The sequence below is a fragment of the Phoenix dactylifera genome, chromosome 14, assembly GCF_009389715.1.
Source record: "Phoenix dactylifera cultivar Barhee BC4 chromosome 14, palm_55x_up_171113_PBpolish2nd_filt_p, whole genome shotgun sequence".
Lineage (NCBI taxonomy): Eukaryota > Viridiplantae > Streptophyta > Magnoliopsida > Arecales > Arecaceae > Phoenix > Phoenix dactylifera.
In genome coordinates, this window is record NC_052405.1 from 2367839 (window position 1) to 2384807 (window position 16969).

General features: G+C 39.3%; 1 protein-coding gene across 5 annotated transcripts; it reads right to left on the minus strand.

Moving 5' to 3' along the window:
• Nucleotides 1–63: 63 nt before the first annotated feature.
• LOC103699095 (OVARIAN TUMOR DOMAIN-containing deubiquitinating enzyme 6-like) lies at nt 64–13529 on the minus strand. Of its 5 annotated transcripts, none has more exons than XM_039133297.1 (9): nt 13286–13529; nt 12038–13047; nt 8259–8420; nt 4721–4798; nt 3044–3122; nt 2806–2951; nt 2410–2475; nt 569–743; nt 64–447 (listed from the first exon to the last, which is right to left on the minus strand). In XM_039133297.1, exons 2-9 carry the CDS (start codon nt 12710–12712, stop codon nt 203–205), a joined length of 1626 nt encoding a protein of 541 aa, XP_038989225.1. In that variant the 5' UTR covers nt 12713–13047; nt 13286–13529; the 3' UTR covers nt 64–202. The 5 variants fall into 5 exon arrangements, with proteins under 5 accessions (XP_038989225.1, XP_038989221.1, XP_038989224.1 ...); XM_039133293.1 differs by having other exon boundaries at nt 64–450; nt 13286–13519; XM_039133296.1 differs by having other exon boundaries at nt 64–450; nt 12038–12910; nt 13286–13517.
• Between the last annotated feature and the right edge of the window lie 3440 nt (nt 13530–16969).

The following is a 16969-nucleotide window of genomic DNA, read 5'->3' on the forward strand; positions in this document are numbered from 1 at the left end:
CTTTTGAGCCCTAAGGCACGTTCGTTGAATGATGATCATGCAAACCCAAAGCGAGGAACATCATAGGCATCTGAAAGTCCAGGTTAGCATTTATTGAACTCATTTTGTTGAGTATCGGAACATTATCACCCTAAGAAAGCAATGCTTTTTTACATGTTTAACTTTATTAATGTTATCTAAACATTTCTCTCTGGTCCAAGGTTCACTCTGCTGCTTTTCCTTTGCGTCGATTGCTACCACCAGGTAACGCACCAGTACCTCCCATCTCCAGCAGGTAGCAGATCATGGAATCCACATCATCACCAAAGATGCCGTAAGCTTCGATAACTTGCATATAGCCGAAACCCATTGATAGGACCACCTGCATGCTGCTGGTGAGGATCATGTCAGATGACGGTGCCTTTTCACTTCCACCCTCCAAAACTGCTTGGGATGACCCCATCCCAGCTGCTGTTCAATCAAATGAATGTTAGAATCGCTTTAGACTCACCATAGCAAAGATATATATAATTTAGCATCTGAAAAGCAACTGAAAACTTGGTAGAAGTGTGGTCCAAAAAGAACATACTTGCTCCAGAAGATGATGGTTCTGCTCCTGACGTGGAAGATTCTCTGAAAGCAAGCTGTTGTTTCATCTTCTCCTCAGCCAGATATTCAGCTCGTGAAGCTTCCATAACCATCCGCTCTATTTCCTTCTCAGTCAGCTCCAGATCAGAGTAAAAACGCCCCTCAGCTAGAAGGGCCTGCCATTAGGGTGTTTGTTCATGAGGAATTAGTCAGGCTATCAACGATGGTATCAAATATATTACCGAGTTCCAACTCAACAAAACAAACGTCATGTCAAGATGCTATTACTTTCTGAAAACAAGATTCAACAATTTAAGAATATGTCCTTGTAAATTACTTTCATCACCATGTTAAACAAGTACATGGATATTATGACTCCAAAAGAGATGGATGGGCTGCAACATATATGTGAGTTGTGCTACGTGAGCCTTGCAGATGTGCGCCCAACCTAAATTTTCAGCTATCCAAATAGCATTGCAGTTACTACAATAAGGGGAGATAAAATGGTAAACATGATCACCAGGTTAAAAAGGCTGAGCTTCAAAGCTAAATAACCATTACGATGATGTTCAATGCACATCATAATTGGCCTCAGCACACCAGCAGAGAAGCTAATAGCTTGCATCTTATTCTGCATATACTGAGGATAGCATGGCAGAGACTCCAACATATATAATTATCCCACACAACTGGGCCAAAAATTCCAAGGACAGGACATAGATGTCATATAGCATGTTATGATAGAAGGCCTTATTCACATCCATTAAGTAGAAAAATCAACCATCAGGGCAGTCAAAGAACAAAAAGTAATACATTTGATATAGAGGAGAATATCTCATTGTAGCTGAAGTTAAAAAGAGCAGTCAACATTATAATCTCACTCACATATGTGTTACATGGACTACATACATGGATTGTCGACATATTACAACATTGGATTTATGATTGGCATGACTGGCTATATATAGAGCCTGATCAGTTCGCTCAGTTCTGGTTCATATTCTTAATTATGCTACCACTCTTCCTTAGTGTATTGGTTCCTTGAGTAGGATGAGAATTTTTTTTGTTTAAATTATCTATTATATTTTGGTTTATGAAATTTTGCTGATAAGTTGGCTAGGATTTGTTTGAGATATATGCACTAAGGGATAATATAGTTGTTAGGAGAGTTTGGAGCTATACAAGGAGACTAACTAAATATAGGACTCAAGTGAATTTAATGCACTAATATTTTTTAATCCACCAAACTGCACTATGAACCAGTCAGTGTAACAATTCACAATTTACTTCTGCTTTAGTGAATTAAGTAATTATGATCTAGCCATTATCCTGTTTCCTCCATTTCCAAGCATAATGATCTAAAGTACTCGTAAACGCTTATCTCAAAAACAGAACATGGTAAGGAACTAAAAGAAGGATTTAATCAGGACTGGTAAAAAAGGGGGGAAGAATCAGAAGCATCAAATATTCAATACCAATGATGTAATAAAATGGCTAGTTAATCATTAAGTTAACGGCTGCAAGTAAAATGAATTCTAAATCTGGAACGTTCACAAGTCATGTCATATCATTTATAGGGAAAGACCATCCAAACACACCATAAGGTAATTTAAAAGCAATACCTAGATGCAGATGGAGAAATTTGGTGAACAACTGATATGAGATAAGCTTGAAGAGAATAGTAAGATTTAGATCAAAAAGATTTAGAAGCTTCGCCTAAAAAGCAACTTGCCATATATTCATTTTGAACAATACAAAGTAGTCAAACATGTGCTTCTAAACAAACATCGCTAGCACAACAAAGAATAGATAGCAAAGCAAACTCAGAGAAATATCGCTTACATTATTAATCTGCTGGTCTTGCTGGGCTTTGATAGCAGCCTTCACCTGGTCCTTACCAATGTTCGTCTACATTGGACAAAAAAGAGGTCAATCAGGCGAAGAAGCACCAGAATTTGTAAGACAAGCATCAAAATAATTACAGACGCCAAAGTGTAACAGACAAAAATCTGATAGTGCAAGTAAAACATCAGTCCATCTAGCCAGTTGAAGGATCTTAAGAGCAATCATCTGTAGTCTAAAATGTTAAAATTTGCACAACCATTCCCCACTAATTTCTATATTGACATGTAGAAAAAGGAAAAAATACCGAGCTTGAGATAGACATTGACAATAATACGAGTCAATGTAGACAGACTGTCATGCTCCAGCAAGAGACGGTAAGTTGGAAGAACTCACCCCACGAAGACAGCTAAATCCAAGGCCTGCACCAATTGATAATCGGTGTGGATCAACAAGTGAATTGTAATGATTGCCATGATGGTAACTTAACCGAATGGGAGGCATATCAGTGCTATAGCTTCCTTGAAAGATATTAATAGGTTCTGCATATAAAACCGCAACATTATAAGCTGATTATAAACAATATTGCAGTAGATTGGCAACAAAAATGATAGCCCGAAAAAAAAAATCATACCCGTGCTGTATGAATATATATGAATAGGACGATTATACATCTCGGCAAAAGCCTGGATCTCCACATTATTTCCATAGACCTATTAAAAGCTAGTCAATCAATGAATTTCCCAAACAGACAGTAAATCATTTAAGGTTCAGAGGTATAATTCTATGGATATAAACATTTCCATCAATAAGACCCTATAATACATTGATAAAAGCATGATGAAAAAATAATTCCAAATATGTTTTTGCATTTCTAAATGAGACTGATGATATCCCTTAATGTTGGACCAGATTCAATTCCCATTTTAATTTGCAAGCACTCATGACAAGCTCGTGGTAGGATAAACTGAAGCCCAGAAAGCCTAGACAAGATGTTCTAAGAGCAAAGCTTGACATGCATGAGAGAGGATCATAGTAACATCAGTGACATTACACAGATGAATGAAGATAATAAATGCAAACAAACAGAATACTTGATTATACTCAAATTTCTAGGGACAAGATCTCACAAGAAACTAGGCTGCTGCATAAAATTTTGATGATACTCAACTGAACTGAGGCATAATGAGTCTCCGATATGCAGTCATATGGCTCTTTAAGCAACATGTACTATGGTGATGTAGATAGCTAAGGGCCATGCAGCCACCTGCACAACCCAATTCTGCTCCAACTAGTAAAAATTATAAAAAAAAAAGGTTTGTTATCTCTCCCTCTCCCTACTATCCTTTCTTCCCTTTTCCTCCACTCAAGATTATTCAAGATACCAACCATTCTTAAACAGCAACGTCAGAAATGTTGCAATTCATGCTTAGCTACAAGAAGAGGATTATAGTAATCCTCCCAGGTTTTTTGCTCAAGGCAACCTGACAAAGTGTAAAGACCGAAGAAAGTCATTTATGAGAGAACAACAACCCAAGGGAAAGAAACATAATTTAGAGAGTCTATTGGATGTTCATCTTGTGAGACCTTTAGTATCATTATGCGATTGATTTAAATAGATAAAGTTGTAACTAAAAAGAATGATCAAGACAGTATATTTGTTACAAAGTATCAAAAATGTTTTAGAAATAATCGAGCAAACTAGTTCCTCGACATTTAGGTCTTTTATTCAATGATGGCTTAAGGTAATCTGGGAGAATATATGTAAAAGAGATGTTAAGCTAACATGTAAACAGAGTCAATGTAAATTGCCGGATGCATGGTTCTTTGATGATCAAGCAGAGTCCAAGATATTTGTAGTGCATTTATTTACCCAAATATCTCTAGGCAATTTGTAACTTTTGTAATCAGAGTGGTGGGTCCACTTATGCCTGTTCTCAGCAATTCTTGAAAGAGAGCATCCTGGGTGTGACGTCTGAGTTTTAGTTAACTTAACGGTGCACCAGGTTGCTGTCTCATCTACAGCCATCATGGTCACATTAAGCTAAACCTTATGCTTATGAAATCACATGTGTATCAGGAAGAATAATAGGGGTTGCATAAAGGCGTGATGTGCAGCATAAATGTTAAATCTAATCCAAAACGCACGGTAGCATCTTACAAATAACAAGTCAGTTTTGTATATATAATCCAAAACGCACAGTAGCATCTTACAAATAACAAGTCAGTTTTGTGTGTGTGTGTGTGTGTGTGTGTGTGTGTGTGTGTGTGTGTGTGTGTGTGTATAGAGAGAGAGAGAGAGATCAGATACCTTGTCCCGCCTTTTCCTCTTACAGTAAGATGTAAATCCTTCAGTTATAAACTGAGAGAAATGATCCCTCTCTTTTTCCTGGGAAATCATAAACAAAATTGTGATTCACTACAATTTGCAAAAGTACCTGTCACGGACACTAAATAATAAATCATTTTCCTCTTTCCACATGATGATTCTACAATTCACAAATCATTAACAGCACACACTTTTTTATGCTCGACGACTATTTGCCTATGATGTTGGCCCCAACTGTGGCTGTCAAAAATGAGGGTTAAGACCAATTAACAATCAATAATAAGGAAAGCAGAAGCTATAAAATGCAACATCAGTACAATCTTGCCAGACAGAACTGCCTAAAATAGTGAAAATAGGGCAAAAATTGAAAAACTGATTCAACACCAGACCTTGATGCAAATAAATCAATTTTCAAAAAAAAATGTAATTAAAGAAGAATATTGGTTTCAGTCAAAATGGTAACATATAAGATGCAAGGAAGCTTAAAATAATTAATATAAGAAATGTTGATTCTCTATACATAAAGATTTCAGCAGAAATCGTGAGATTTATTCCATTTCTCCCCTTCTAAGTGTTTATAAAGTCACCAATAAATACATTTCCAACCATGGTTGGCTGCACCGTTCTGAACCGCCCAGTTTGGAACATGCCGAACTGAACCAACAGGGAACCAAGATGGTTCACCCTGTTGGCTCGGTAAATAGGCCAAACCGGCTCAACGACGAGGGCTTTCGAGCCCTCTCACTCTCAGTCTCTCTGCCCCCCCCCCCCCTTCTCCCTCCCTCTCAGCCTCTCCCTCCTTCTCTGACTCTATCTCTTTTCCTCTCTCTCCTTCTTGCTCTCCAACTCTCCAACTCTCCTCCTTTTGGTACATCCGGAATGGAACGGTACAGACCGTACCATGCCGAACCAGTCGCCAACTGTTACAACCTCCAGTACCGGTTTAGTGAACCTTATTTCCAACTATAAGTGATGATCAACCTAGGAGTGTTGTATCTAGTAAAAAAATGTAGGACTTCAGATAAAAACTGCTGAATATGATTAAATGAGAAAAAGTAAATCATTATGTGTTTTATAAGACCCAAATCAGAAGACCTAAACAGATTTGGCAAGGGCCTGGTGACGATGGCATGTACGAGGAGGTATAGTTTCTAAAAATTGAATTGAAGTTACTAATCCAGACTGTTCTGCACTTGAATAAAATAAATAAAAATATGAAGCACTCTTAACTTTTCAATACAAACAACCATACCTAACTTTGAGCCAATCACCAATGTTGCCTTATTAAAAAAAAGAAAGATAATGTGGCCAGAAGCTTTTTATAACCAAAGGATGAAATATAAAGCAATGTTTCAATACAAGCTCGCCATCAAACTTAACCTAAATAAAATGCAAGAGCCACAAATCATACGTTCAGAGTACATTTGCAAATCAAGATTACTTGGTTATCTGTATCTATGCATCAGCTGTTTTTTATTGAAACCGTGAACAGAAGATGGTGAGATCCTTTACTGAGAATCCCTAATGAAAAATATCTGCGCCTGTTCCTGTGAGCTAGGGATTTTCACAAGTAAATATCTTCAGATAAGCAATACTAACGGACCACTGTGAGAGAAGTTTTGCTATTTCCAAGTACAAAATTATAATTGCAAGGTAAACAGAAAAAAGGGGTATCTCACTATTGGTCCATCAACAGAAAGGTCATCGAGAATTAACATGTGAGTCCATAGCACCATGTACACGACAAATGACATGACAGTAGATATGCATACCCAGGATATTGCAGCCCTTCATCTTGATGCAAACCGGTACAGGTTGATACATGGCTAGGATGCTCAGACACAACTAAATCTATACACATTGAGTATGTCATTCAGATGGGCCGGTTCCTTTTTCGTTTTTTTATTTATCCTCTCTTAGTCCTTATCTCTTTTAAGTTTCTTTTCTTTATCTTCATTAGTTTAAGGCAATATATTGGTAGTACTTTGTACCTTGTCATATATGACTTGTTCACCATTATAATCAGCATCCATCTTTGGCATGAGTCAGAAGAATGTTTAGGTACTCAGGATACCTATTTTGCACTAAAAAACAATTAAGAATAACCTAAAGACGCAAAGTTTTGTTGGGAAAAAAAATCCTACTGTATCTTATCATGCCACAAATATACATCTAAGTGCATTTATTTCCATATATGGTGTGCTAAGTGCTAGAAGGGCAAGGCGCCATACACATACTATACATCACTTGCTCATCACAAGAACAAAATACAGGCAGTGACTAACAGTCTAAACTTCCATTAAGAGCAGATAATCCATCACATATTGAAGGTCTTAGGTCGGTCCGCCATTCAGCTTTTGTCACTTGTCATTCCATTGTCTCGTCATTGATGCATGGATAGCAACAATGGCATGAGGAAAAGGTGCAGATTACACATCTACAAATCCACCACCACCAATAAAATAGCATTAACAAAACAAGAGTGCAACCATGATCTGATATAAACAATGATCAAGAATTGTTGATCTAAAAGACCACCATTCTTGATTTGTTTAAACCATGGTATGTTGTGCCGGCACATACCGGGCGGTACAGGACATACCATATCATACCGGTTTGGTACCGGTATCCGGTACAGATGGCGTACCGAGTACCGGATGACGTACCGAATATCGGTACACCAAAAAACCCCATACCGATATTGTGCTAGTGTGGCACCGGTACGGAATCCAGTACCGAGATGGCAAACTTTAGTTTGAACACCTCGATAAAGTCATTTGGTGGTCAGAACTTAGATACCGAAATACATAGCCTCTTGTTTTTCATAAACTTATTCCCTATATATAAGAAATCTGCATTATACCAAACAATAATTACCCAGGCTCATTGGTTCACGTGGTTCTGGTTCAGGCTCATAACTCATAACTCACAATTTGTTATTTCTAAATTAGTTGGGTTTTATTTAAATAAATTTATATAATCTAAAACCAGAATTAATCATTATTTATCATAAATTTTTCAACAAAATGGTTGGCACTCATCAAGATATGCTAGAACCAATACTGAACAAATAAGAGAGAGTTAGAAGAAGAATGATAAAGGGATTTAACAATCTAGGAATTATTAGAACATCTTTCCTGTAAATTTCCCTTACTCACCCATCTTTTCATATTAGAGCAAACTGTACTGCAAGAAAAAAATCATTCTAAACCAATTTGCTTGGGGCTTAAATGAATTAGGAAACTATTACCAAACCAAGGTCACATGACATTTGGCCAACAGCAAATCATATTGTATATGTTTGTGCATGTGGGTCATCTCTATAATGCTAGTTAAAAGGAGGAAATATCTAAAAAAAGCTAAAACGACTAACTTCTACAGTAAATTCCTGAAATGCCTAATAAAAATGCAGGCTTACTACTGTTCACAAGACAGCATTTGATTGGTACAATTATCTACCACAATCAATGCACACTTCCCCAACCAAAAGAAAACACATTCGATTGGTACAAATACTTACCATATAATCAATGCTCATTTGCCTAGCCATATCATACGATTCTGGATCACCATAAACTTGGTCAGCCACAGCACGGAATAGACAATTCCCATCCTCCAACATTTTTTTAACTTCAAATCCCTTTGTTCGTCTTATCTCAAGTTCAAACTGACGTTCTCGCTCCTTGAAACAAAATAAGCATGTGACAGTTACATCCCAAAGTATACACCAGCACAAGAAAAGGAAATCAATTCGGTAACCATAACAAGAGTAAGAAACATATAGAGTGAAGCTCATTTGATGGAAAGGATAAAATACAAGTACATGTTTTGTATCTGACATTTATAAATTATCAAAAGGACATATAGATATAAATTGTTGGATAATCTCAGCCTGATAATGCTGTATGTATACATTAACTACAATATCAAAATTCCAAATATATGTTGCCCGTGTCTAGCAAAACCTACAAACCAATGGCACAATCCCAGCCTTCTTTTCAATGGTACAAACATCTAGAATAAAGCTAGGTGCCAGATTCAAAACCAAAGCAAATTTCCAAGGAGCTGAGAAACCCAGCCAATGAACTCAAATAATGTGACTCAAAGTTCAGAGAGCTTCTGTCTATCAAAAGGCAACGGACTGTTGCTAAAATCAGGCCAGAAAACATCTGTTTTGCTTAACTTAAAGGGCTTTAAATATAGAATTTAATCCCTTCTATTTAAAGAAAAAGCAACTGAAGATTGTAGAAATTTCATCACTACTAGCTGATCGGTCCCCTTGCTGTGACAATACCGGACAGCACCTCACAACACTCTAAGAACAAGCACCAGAAAAAAAAAATGAACCATATATTAGATGCCAGAGCTCTATAGATGTCAACTAAGGGCAAAGTAGGAGTGAATAAAATTGAATACAGATCAAAACTAACACATGGCCATCCAGCTATCCTTTGCTTAAGCAAAACTAATCTGCTCTTCACAATGATTGCAGAAGAAGCTTCGACCTATAATTTTCTTACATGCTAAAACATCAAACATCCGCATGTTAAATGATATCATGTCCCTACCAATAAATTCTAAAGCTTGGACCTCAACTAGCCAACACAGAGATGGGAAACAAGAAAAGACAAACGCAACAGATAAAAGCTACAAAATGCCCAAAAATGGATGAACAAAGGCCAGAGCTCCATCATGCAACAACTCAGAAAAGAATGGCGGAATGGGTCACTAATAGTTTTACATCTGAGATAGAACAGTTTCTTTCTTTTATCTCTTATGAAGCAGCTCCACATCTTATCACCAGCACTTTCACAGTCAGTTTATTTTTGCCACACATCCCCCACAACTTAGTATCAAATAGAAGATTACCTGTGAAAATCTCAGCCAATAATTAAACTGAATCACTTAAAACTAATGGAGACTTTATTGAACAGAAAAAAGGAAGAGAAAACAAAGAGGAGAGAGAGAGAGAGAGAGACCAAACAACTAGAAAAGGATGGTAGAATGGAAAACCTTCAACACCCCATTTGACCTCCTTCCACCCAAGAGTGTAATAGCGTCAAATTTCAGGAAAAGTTTAACATCCCTGTGATATGTTTGGAAGGATCTCATCCCCAAAGAATTAGTATCCCACCCTTCACCAATTAAAAAGGTTATGTTGCAAAGCATGTGTTGAAATGATCCGTAGTGCCATAGGTATACTAGTAAAAGGAAACCATATGTTATACACGTAATACACTTTTTTTGCAGCTCATCAAAGCCTATTTACACTTAAAACACTGTCTCTAAATACTGGTTACTTATGCCTTTTTTTCATTGTGAATAGATTCTGCATAACTATTTCCATTTACCTCTTCTCCCTTCAATCATATCCTCTTCCTATCTTCACATGCTCACATCTGGTATCCAAGGCACACCAATCTGTATCAAAGTGAATAACTATCCTCATAACTATCTTCTTCATTCTAGACATGTGGCTAAAATGTGGCAAAAATACGGAGAATTTTAGTATAGGAAAATTTTACTCAGGGTAGAGCACAGGTCCAGAATCTCCCCTACAATCTAACACCCATATCCTAAGCATTTCCTTATTACATAACTTCTGAGAGATCCACTTCCCTGCATGGGTAACCAAACTTACTCTGTACTCACTCTCCCTTTAAGTAACTAAGCTCAGCAAACATGCCAGAAGCCACATGAATAACATATTTAAGACCAAGGATTGCAAATTGCAAAAGATGGAGTGAAAATTCCAAGGTGCACATGTTTCTTGCAAAAATGGAGAATCTCAATCAACTCTACACCACTGCCCGAATATGCTTCAACTAGGAATATATCCCCTATCAAGTTTTCTCAAGATATCAAAGCGTGAACCTATGTTTATTATCCCCAGAAGAATCTCATCTTTCATTTCATCTTCTAAAGGCATGTACTTTGATAAACTTTCTATTTATAGTAAAAGCCAAAAAGTCGTAACAACTTTTTCATTTGGCTACCTTATTTCACATGATTCTAACCCATATGAAAAAGGATATAACAACAAAACACATTCTTCATGCTGTACAAGGTTTACATTATCATGAATCTTTGTAGCACAATTTAAAATAAGGTATTATATGATAGCAGAGCCCAGTCAAGCCATTATTGACCATTAAAATCGTCATACTGACATCATATATCCTTGAAGAAAAAGGAGATAGGGTTTCTACCAAGTCTCATTGACTTTATAGTGCAATTTCAATGAAATTAATGGGAGTAGCTCAAATAAAGTGAAATTGTCCATAAGAAGGCATCTTTGACAGTAATCAGAATTCATAACAAGAACCCAAATGGAGTAATGTCAACAATTGATTGATTTCATTAACAATGCAAGTCCCCAAATATCTGCTTCTACTGGCTGCAAGAAAGAAAAGAATTAGAACCATAAGTAGCAAAATATGATTTGCAAAAGAAAGAGGTGGAGGAGTAAACAAATAAAGAATATTTGTTGAGAAAATTGCAGCTACAACAACCCTAAACTCTATATTGGAGAAAATAGACTAAAAATCAGAACCATCATAAGAAATGAACTTCAATAGTAATATATGCAGATGAACCCAAGACAGGCATGGTGAGAATTGGACCCAGTTACAGAGTGGATAATTAGATATTAAATATTCAAAATTAGATCGAAGTCACAGATACTTCTATTTTTTAAGAAGCTTGAACTCAGAAAGGCATCAAGACATAAAGCTGACCAAGATTGATGAGATGACGCTTTTTTTTTATTTCAATTCTTATAGTCAAGTTTATGTTCCAAGTCTTTCTAGTATGTATACTGAACCAAATTGTCATACTTAAGAACCATGACTATGGAAAATTATGGGCCAGATTGAATTGGTCAGAGCTACTAGTTCAATGTTTCATTATAGGGGCCCTGCCTTAGATCAAGTTTCATAGAAAACTGCATTCCCTCTTCCGAATCTCTTGGTTTTACCAATCACCATCATCTGGATTTTCCTTACCCAGATAAAAGGCACACAAACAAATAGCAATAAATAAACTGTATGTTTCAACTACATGGAATTCGTTTAAACTGAAAAATATTCTAGAGCGTCAAAGAAATTCAGCAAGTGTGTGTGAAAGCAGAATAACTCCTAGAAGGAAAATAGTGATTTCAACCTGCCAAGGAGCATAGTGGATCAGGATGTCAGGACATCAATCTATAGCAAGTAATTATACATTGTAATAAATACTGCAGTTGATAAATTTAGCGAGATGACCAAGTTAACAATCAAATTGTAATGGAACAGATCTTACTGCATCATCATACGAGGACACATAACAAGGGCTCTGTTCATCAGCACTGTTGTAACCTTCGCCTTCTCCGTATGACCTGGGAGAAGAAGGCCGAGAACCTGATGGTGATGAACGCGTTGAGACTACAGGCCTCGCTGATGGCCTTCTGGAAGGACCAATCCTCGCACTATTCGAACACCCCAAACCCGTTCTCCTTGGGCTCATATTTGCTGCAGATGGCTTTGGAGGAGGCACTGGAGGAGGTGGAGGGTAAGAACCTCCTGCAACAATCCGGGAAGATCCAATACCAGAATGCACCCTTTCATCATGATCTGAACGCTCAGACACCCGAAACCTACCCAATTCTTCCTCCAGAACTGCAGAACCCAATGCATCATCTTTTAAAGATTCTACCCTGTCATCAACACGTTGATCAGGCCCCCTTTCAATCGGGATGCCCTGGGAAATTTCGGGCAGAAGCTCATCATTCTTTACAGATTTATCCTCAGAACTTCCACATTGCTCTATGCTATCACCTAGAACACCTTGTTCTTGAAGGACTTCCTTGTCTCGCTCCTCCTCCTTCGCAGTTGAGGCAGCCTGAGCTGCTGAAGCAGGCGGCAGTGAAGTAGAGGGGGGGCGATTGGCATTTGAGGAAGAACCTGCTGAACCTCGATGGACAAAGATACGAGTCATCTTGTTCAGCCAAAAATCTTAATCCTTCTGATGCCTTCCTTCTCTTGGACTTCTTTTATTCCACCGCTTGACAACTCAAAACCTCCAAGCCTCAGTCATCCCTTTATTACGAGTTCTGACCTTGGGCGCCCCAGTGCCAATCCCTCGACTGAACGACTTCTTCCAGCCCAGCACGCTCTCCTCCACGCAGCACAATCTCTGCATCCCCCTATCAATTCTCATCAGTCCAAAGTCCTCGTCTTCCACTCAACCCACCAAGAACAAACCCCCTTTATCAAAAACCCTAATTCGCCCCAATAAAGGCCCCTATAATCCCAGAAACCTCACCAATTCCCCTGTCAAAACCTGATATCCATAAATCTCGGACCAAAAAGAAAAGCAACAACAAAAGAAAAGATCAGAGAATAAAGCACCTTCAAAAACATCAAGAACCTCGTCAACAAAAGAAAATCAAAAGAGGATTCTTTTGGAAGAACCGAAATAAGAATCCAGAAAGAAACCCCTAAAATCCTAAAGAATCGGTCGAGTAAGAAGGAAAGAAACGCATCAGAAGGAGGAGTTAAAGATATTTACCTTGGGGGATTCCGCAAAGGCGCCGAGATCTTCTACCGTGGAACCGATCGAAAAATCCGTGCGGGCTCGGAATCGATTTCAATGGTTTGTGAGAAATGGAAGAGTGTTCGAACACTTTCTTTCCAGAGCAGAAAAAGGAGGAGAGAAGGGCTGAGGAAGAGAGTGAGAGAGGCAAATAAAAAAAAAGGGTGGAATTCGGAAAATGGATGGACGGAGAGAGAAGGAAATGGCAGCTTCAAAATCATTAATTTTATATTGTATTTCCACGCCATTTTTGATTAGTTACTCAACATAGAAAAAATTCAATATCACCGATATAATTAAGGGGGTTGGTTCGCGTTTTATCGAGGTGGGCGGGGTCACACCGTCTGCCAAGGTTTTCCCAATACCACCGATATAATTAAATTATAACTATATCAATATATAAATTACGGACCTTCCCCCTCAGCCGTTATCGACCGTCATTACGTAAATAAAAATAATATTTTGTTAGGTAGATTAGAGCACCTCCGGTAACAAGATTTGCACAAAGCCTATTTTATCATCCAAAAAAAGGAAAAAAAAATCCTATTCTATTACAAATGACCTCACATTTCATTGTTGAATATTAATAGCTATTATTTGCAGCTTCATACATATTTTGGATAGAAACATAATAATATTATTGTCCAAATTATTGTTAAAATAATAAGAATTTTATTTTTTTAAAGACATACAATTTTTTTTTATATACAACGGCGCCTCATATTAAACATATATAAGTACATCCAATAAAATCAAAAAAAAGAAAATAGCAAAGAGAGAAAAGAACAAATGCTTGGTTCTTCTAAAAAAACTCTAAAATGATGAGTCACAAAGGAGACGACTCGGTCAGCAATATTGTTCACCTTCTGATAGACGTAGGTGGCCAGAAAAGAGCCACACTCTCTCGATAGCTTGTATATATTTCAGAGCAGTGACTGTCCGCCAACATCGCTATGCCGGCTTCGAATCCACTTGATTACCATAGTCGAGCCTCATTTAAAGTGAGTACAGTCTGCACTCAGAACAAGCCTTGCATAAGTGATATCTTTCCATGCAACTCTCAATTCTACTGTAATAACAGTAGTGTCCAAAATTCTAGCTAGAAATCTGGGTTGGTCTCTGATGTGAAAACTTATCAAAACTGTGGTTTCACTGTTTGGTAATTGGTAGGTTTCTTTTATCCCTTAATCTCTGACTAACTTCATTTTTTTGAATTTTCAATTGTGTTGAAGTATCGTATCTGCTTTTTAGATAAAATCATCTGCTTTCCAAGGACTAAAGAATGAGGTTTTAGTAGTTTTTTTTTATTATTATTTGATTGGAGTGGGAATATGTTTAATATGAAAAGTTCTAGTTTCAGGAGGACCTACTGTACTTTCCACCTTCAAAAGTTGTCATCTCTGAAATCTGTTTATATTGAGATTTTAGGTTCTTTCTCTAGTTTGTTTTGCATTTTGACATGTTATACTTTAACAGCTATTATCCTCACATGCGCTAGGCTTCCCATGTTAAGATGCATGATCCATATTTCCCTATAAAAAGTAATAAGTGTTTTCACTACTTTGTATCCACTTTGTTCTTCTGACACCTAGGACTTGTAGCATTAATCGTTTGTAGACCAGAAATTAGAAGTGATCAAAAGTTCGCTGGTAATTAAGGATGTCAATTTTCTTGGGTCTAGTGATATTGAATTTTTTGCTCTCTCCGTCCATCCATTTTCCGAATTCCACCTTTTTTTTTATTTGCCTCTCTCACTCTCTTCCTCAGCCCTTCTCTCCTCCTTTTTCTGCTCTGGAAAGAAAGTGTTCGAACACTCTTCCATTTCGATCGGTCCCACGGTAGAAGATCTCGGCGCCTTTGCGGAATCCCCCAAGGTAAATATTTTTAACTCCTTCTTCTGATGCGTTTCTTTCCTTCTTACTCGACCGATTATTTAGGATTTTAGGGGTTTCTTTCTGGATTCTTGTTTCGGTTCTTCCAAAAGAATCCTCTTTTGATTTTCTTTTGTTGACGAGGTTCTTGATGTTTATTCGATTTTCTTTAATTCCTCCAGAGGAGTCGAGCTGGAACTCTAGCGTTAATTAGGGTTCGCAAAAAGGATGCTGCCATCGCTCAAACCCGCTGTTACGGGGGAACTTAGCCACCATGCCCCACGTGACCGGCACGCGCGCCCAGGAAGACTACGGCTGCCCCTTGATCCAGCAATCCGACCTCGGGTCGGATATCTTCGGCTCCGCAGCCCGACCCCGAGTCGGCTACCCCTTGATCCAGCAATCCGACCTCGGGTCGGATATCTTCGGCTCCGCAGCCCGACCCCGAGTCGGCTGCCCCTTGATCCAGCAATCCGACCTCGGGTCGGATATCTTCAGCTCCGCAGCCCGACCCCGAGTCGGCTGCCCCTTGATCCAGCAATCCGACCCCGAGTCGGATATCTTCAGCTCCGCAGCCCGACCCCGAGTCGGCTGCCCCTTGATCCAGCAATCCGACCCCGAGTCGGCAATCTCTCGACAACAACAGACTGTTCCTCTGAGGCACGCCGCGGCCCCCTGCTCCACTACTCCCTGCAATGGCCGTATCCGGCGCTGCCCCACGATCCCCTGTAACAGCCGTACAAAGCGGAGCTCCACTATGCCCTGCCATGGCTGTACCCAGCGCTGCCCCATGACGCCCTGTAACGGCCACGTCAGTGGCAGCCCCATCGTGCCACACGATGACGAATCCCCGGAAAAACCCCCCAGCCTGATATATATGAGGCTGGGGGGGAAGGGGAAAAAAAGGAGATATCTTCCAGAGTATCATCTCACCTGCTACCTTCTCCTTCTCCTTCTCCTTCAATCTCCTCTGACTTGATCGTCGGAGGGCCCCCACCACCCCGGTGGTGGTGCGAGGCTTGCTTGCAGGTTTCACGGCGGAGGGCGGAGCGCAACCAAAGCACCTCAAAGGGAACCCCGTTCACACCGCTGTGCCAATCGTTCTCGGTTTGGACCACCAGCAACACCCGCCATGGCGGAGCTCTCTCCAACTCCCCTCTCCCGCTCCCGCTCCCTCCCCTGTTCCTTGCTCCTCGAGTCTTTATAGGAATTCACGAATCTGGACCGTCCATCCGTTCCCTGATCGAACGGGTCGGACTGCATCGAGCTCGCACCCGGTTCGTCCTCGACCAGGCCGGTCTCCCCCACTCGGTCTGAAATGAAGGCAGTTATAACGATTTTAGTGGAGGGTCCAGCCGGCCGGCTTTAGATCGACCGGGTCGGATCGCAGCGGGATTGGATCGTCTCTTGACGCGGTGATCCTCTTCTTTTTCCCCATCTCGCTCTCTTCCGGATCTCTGGTTTCGCTCTTCTTCGACCATACTCCACGCTTTTTTATCAGGGTTTTTTCTGGATCTATTTCTTTAGGGTTTTGGATCGAGACTCGGGGCGACGATGGAAGATTTGGTAGCGGAAAAGCATGTGAAGTACATCCTCTTCGTGGAAAAGGTTCGCTGGCTTCTCTCTCTTCTCTGCTCTCGAATAAATTTGGAATCGTCATAGGAAGCTATCGGGAAAAAAAGAGGAAGAATAACAACTTTTCTGAAATATTTGATTCGATAGAAGAAAGATGATTTCGAGTCTCTAGTGTTGGAGCATCTGAGGATGAACGGCGCCTATTGGGGTCTGA

What these genes read in the sequence shown, in the direction of transcription:
- LOC103699095 (XM_039133293.1), bottom strand. Translation starts at nt 12,712, where the DNA reads ATGACTCGTATCTTTGTCCATCGAGGTTCAGCAGGTTCTTCCTCAAAT. An exon ending in AAGACCAGCAGATTAATAAT is followed by an intron (nt 744 to 2,409) that starts GTAAGCGATATT and finishes CCCTAATGGCAG; the next exon opens with GCCCTTCTAGCTGAGGGGCG. An exon ending in ACCATCATCTTCTGGAGCAA is followed by an intron (nt 451 to 568) that starts GTATGTTCTTTT and finishes TTGATTGAACAG; the next exon opens with CAGCTGGGATGGGGTCATCC.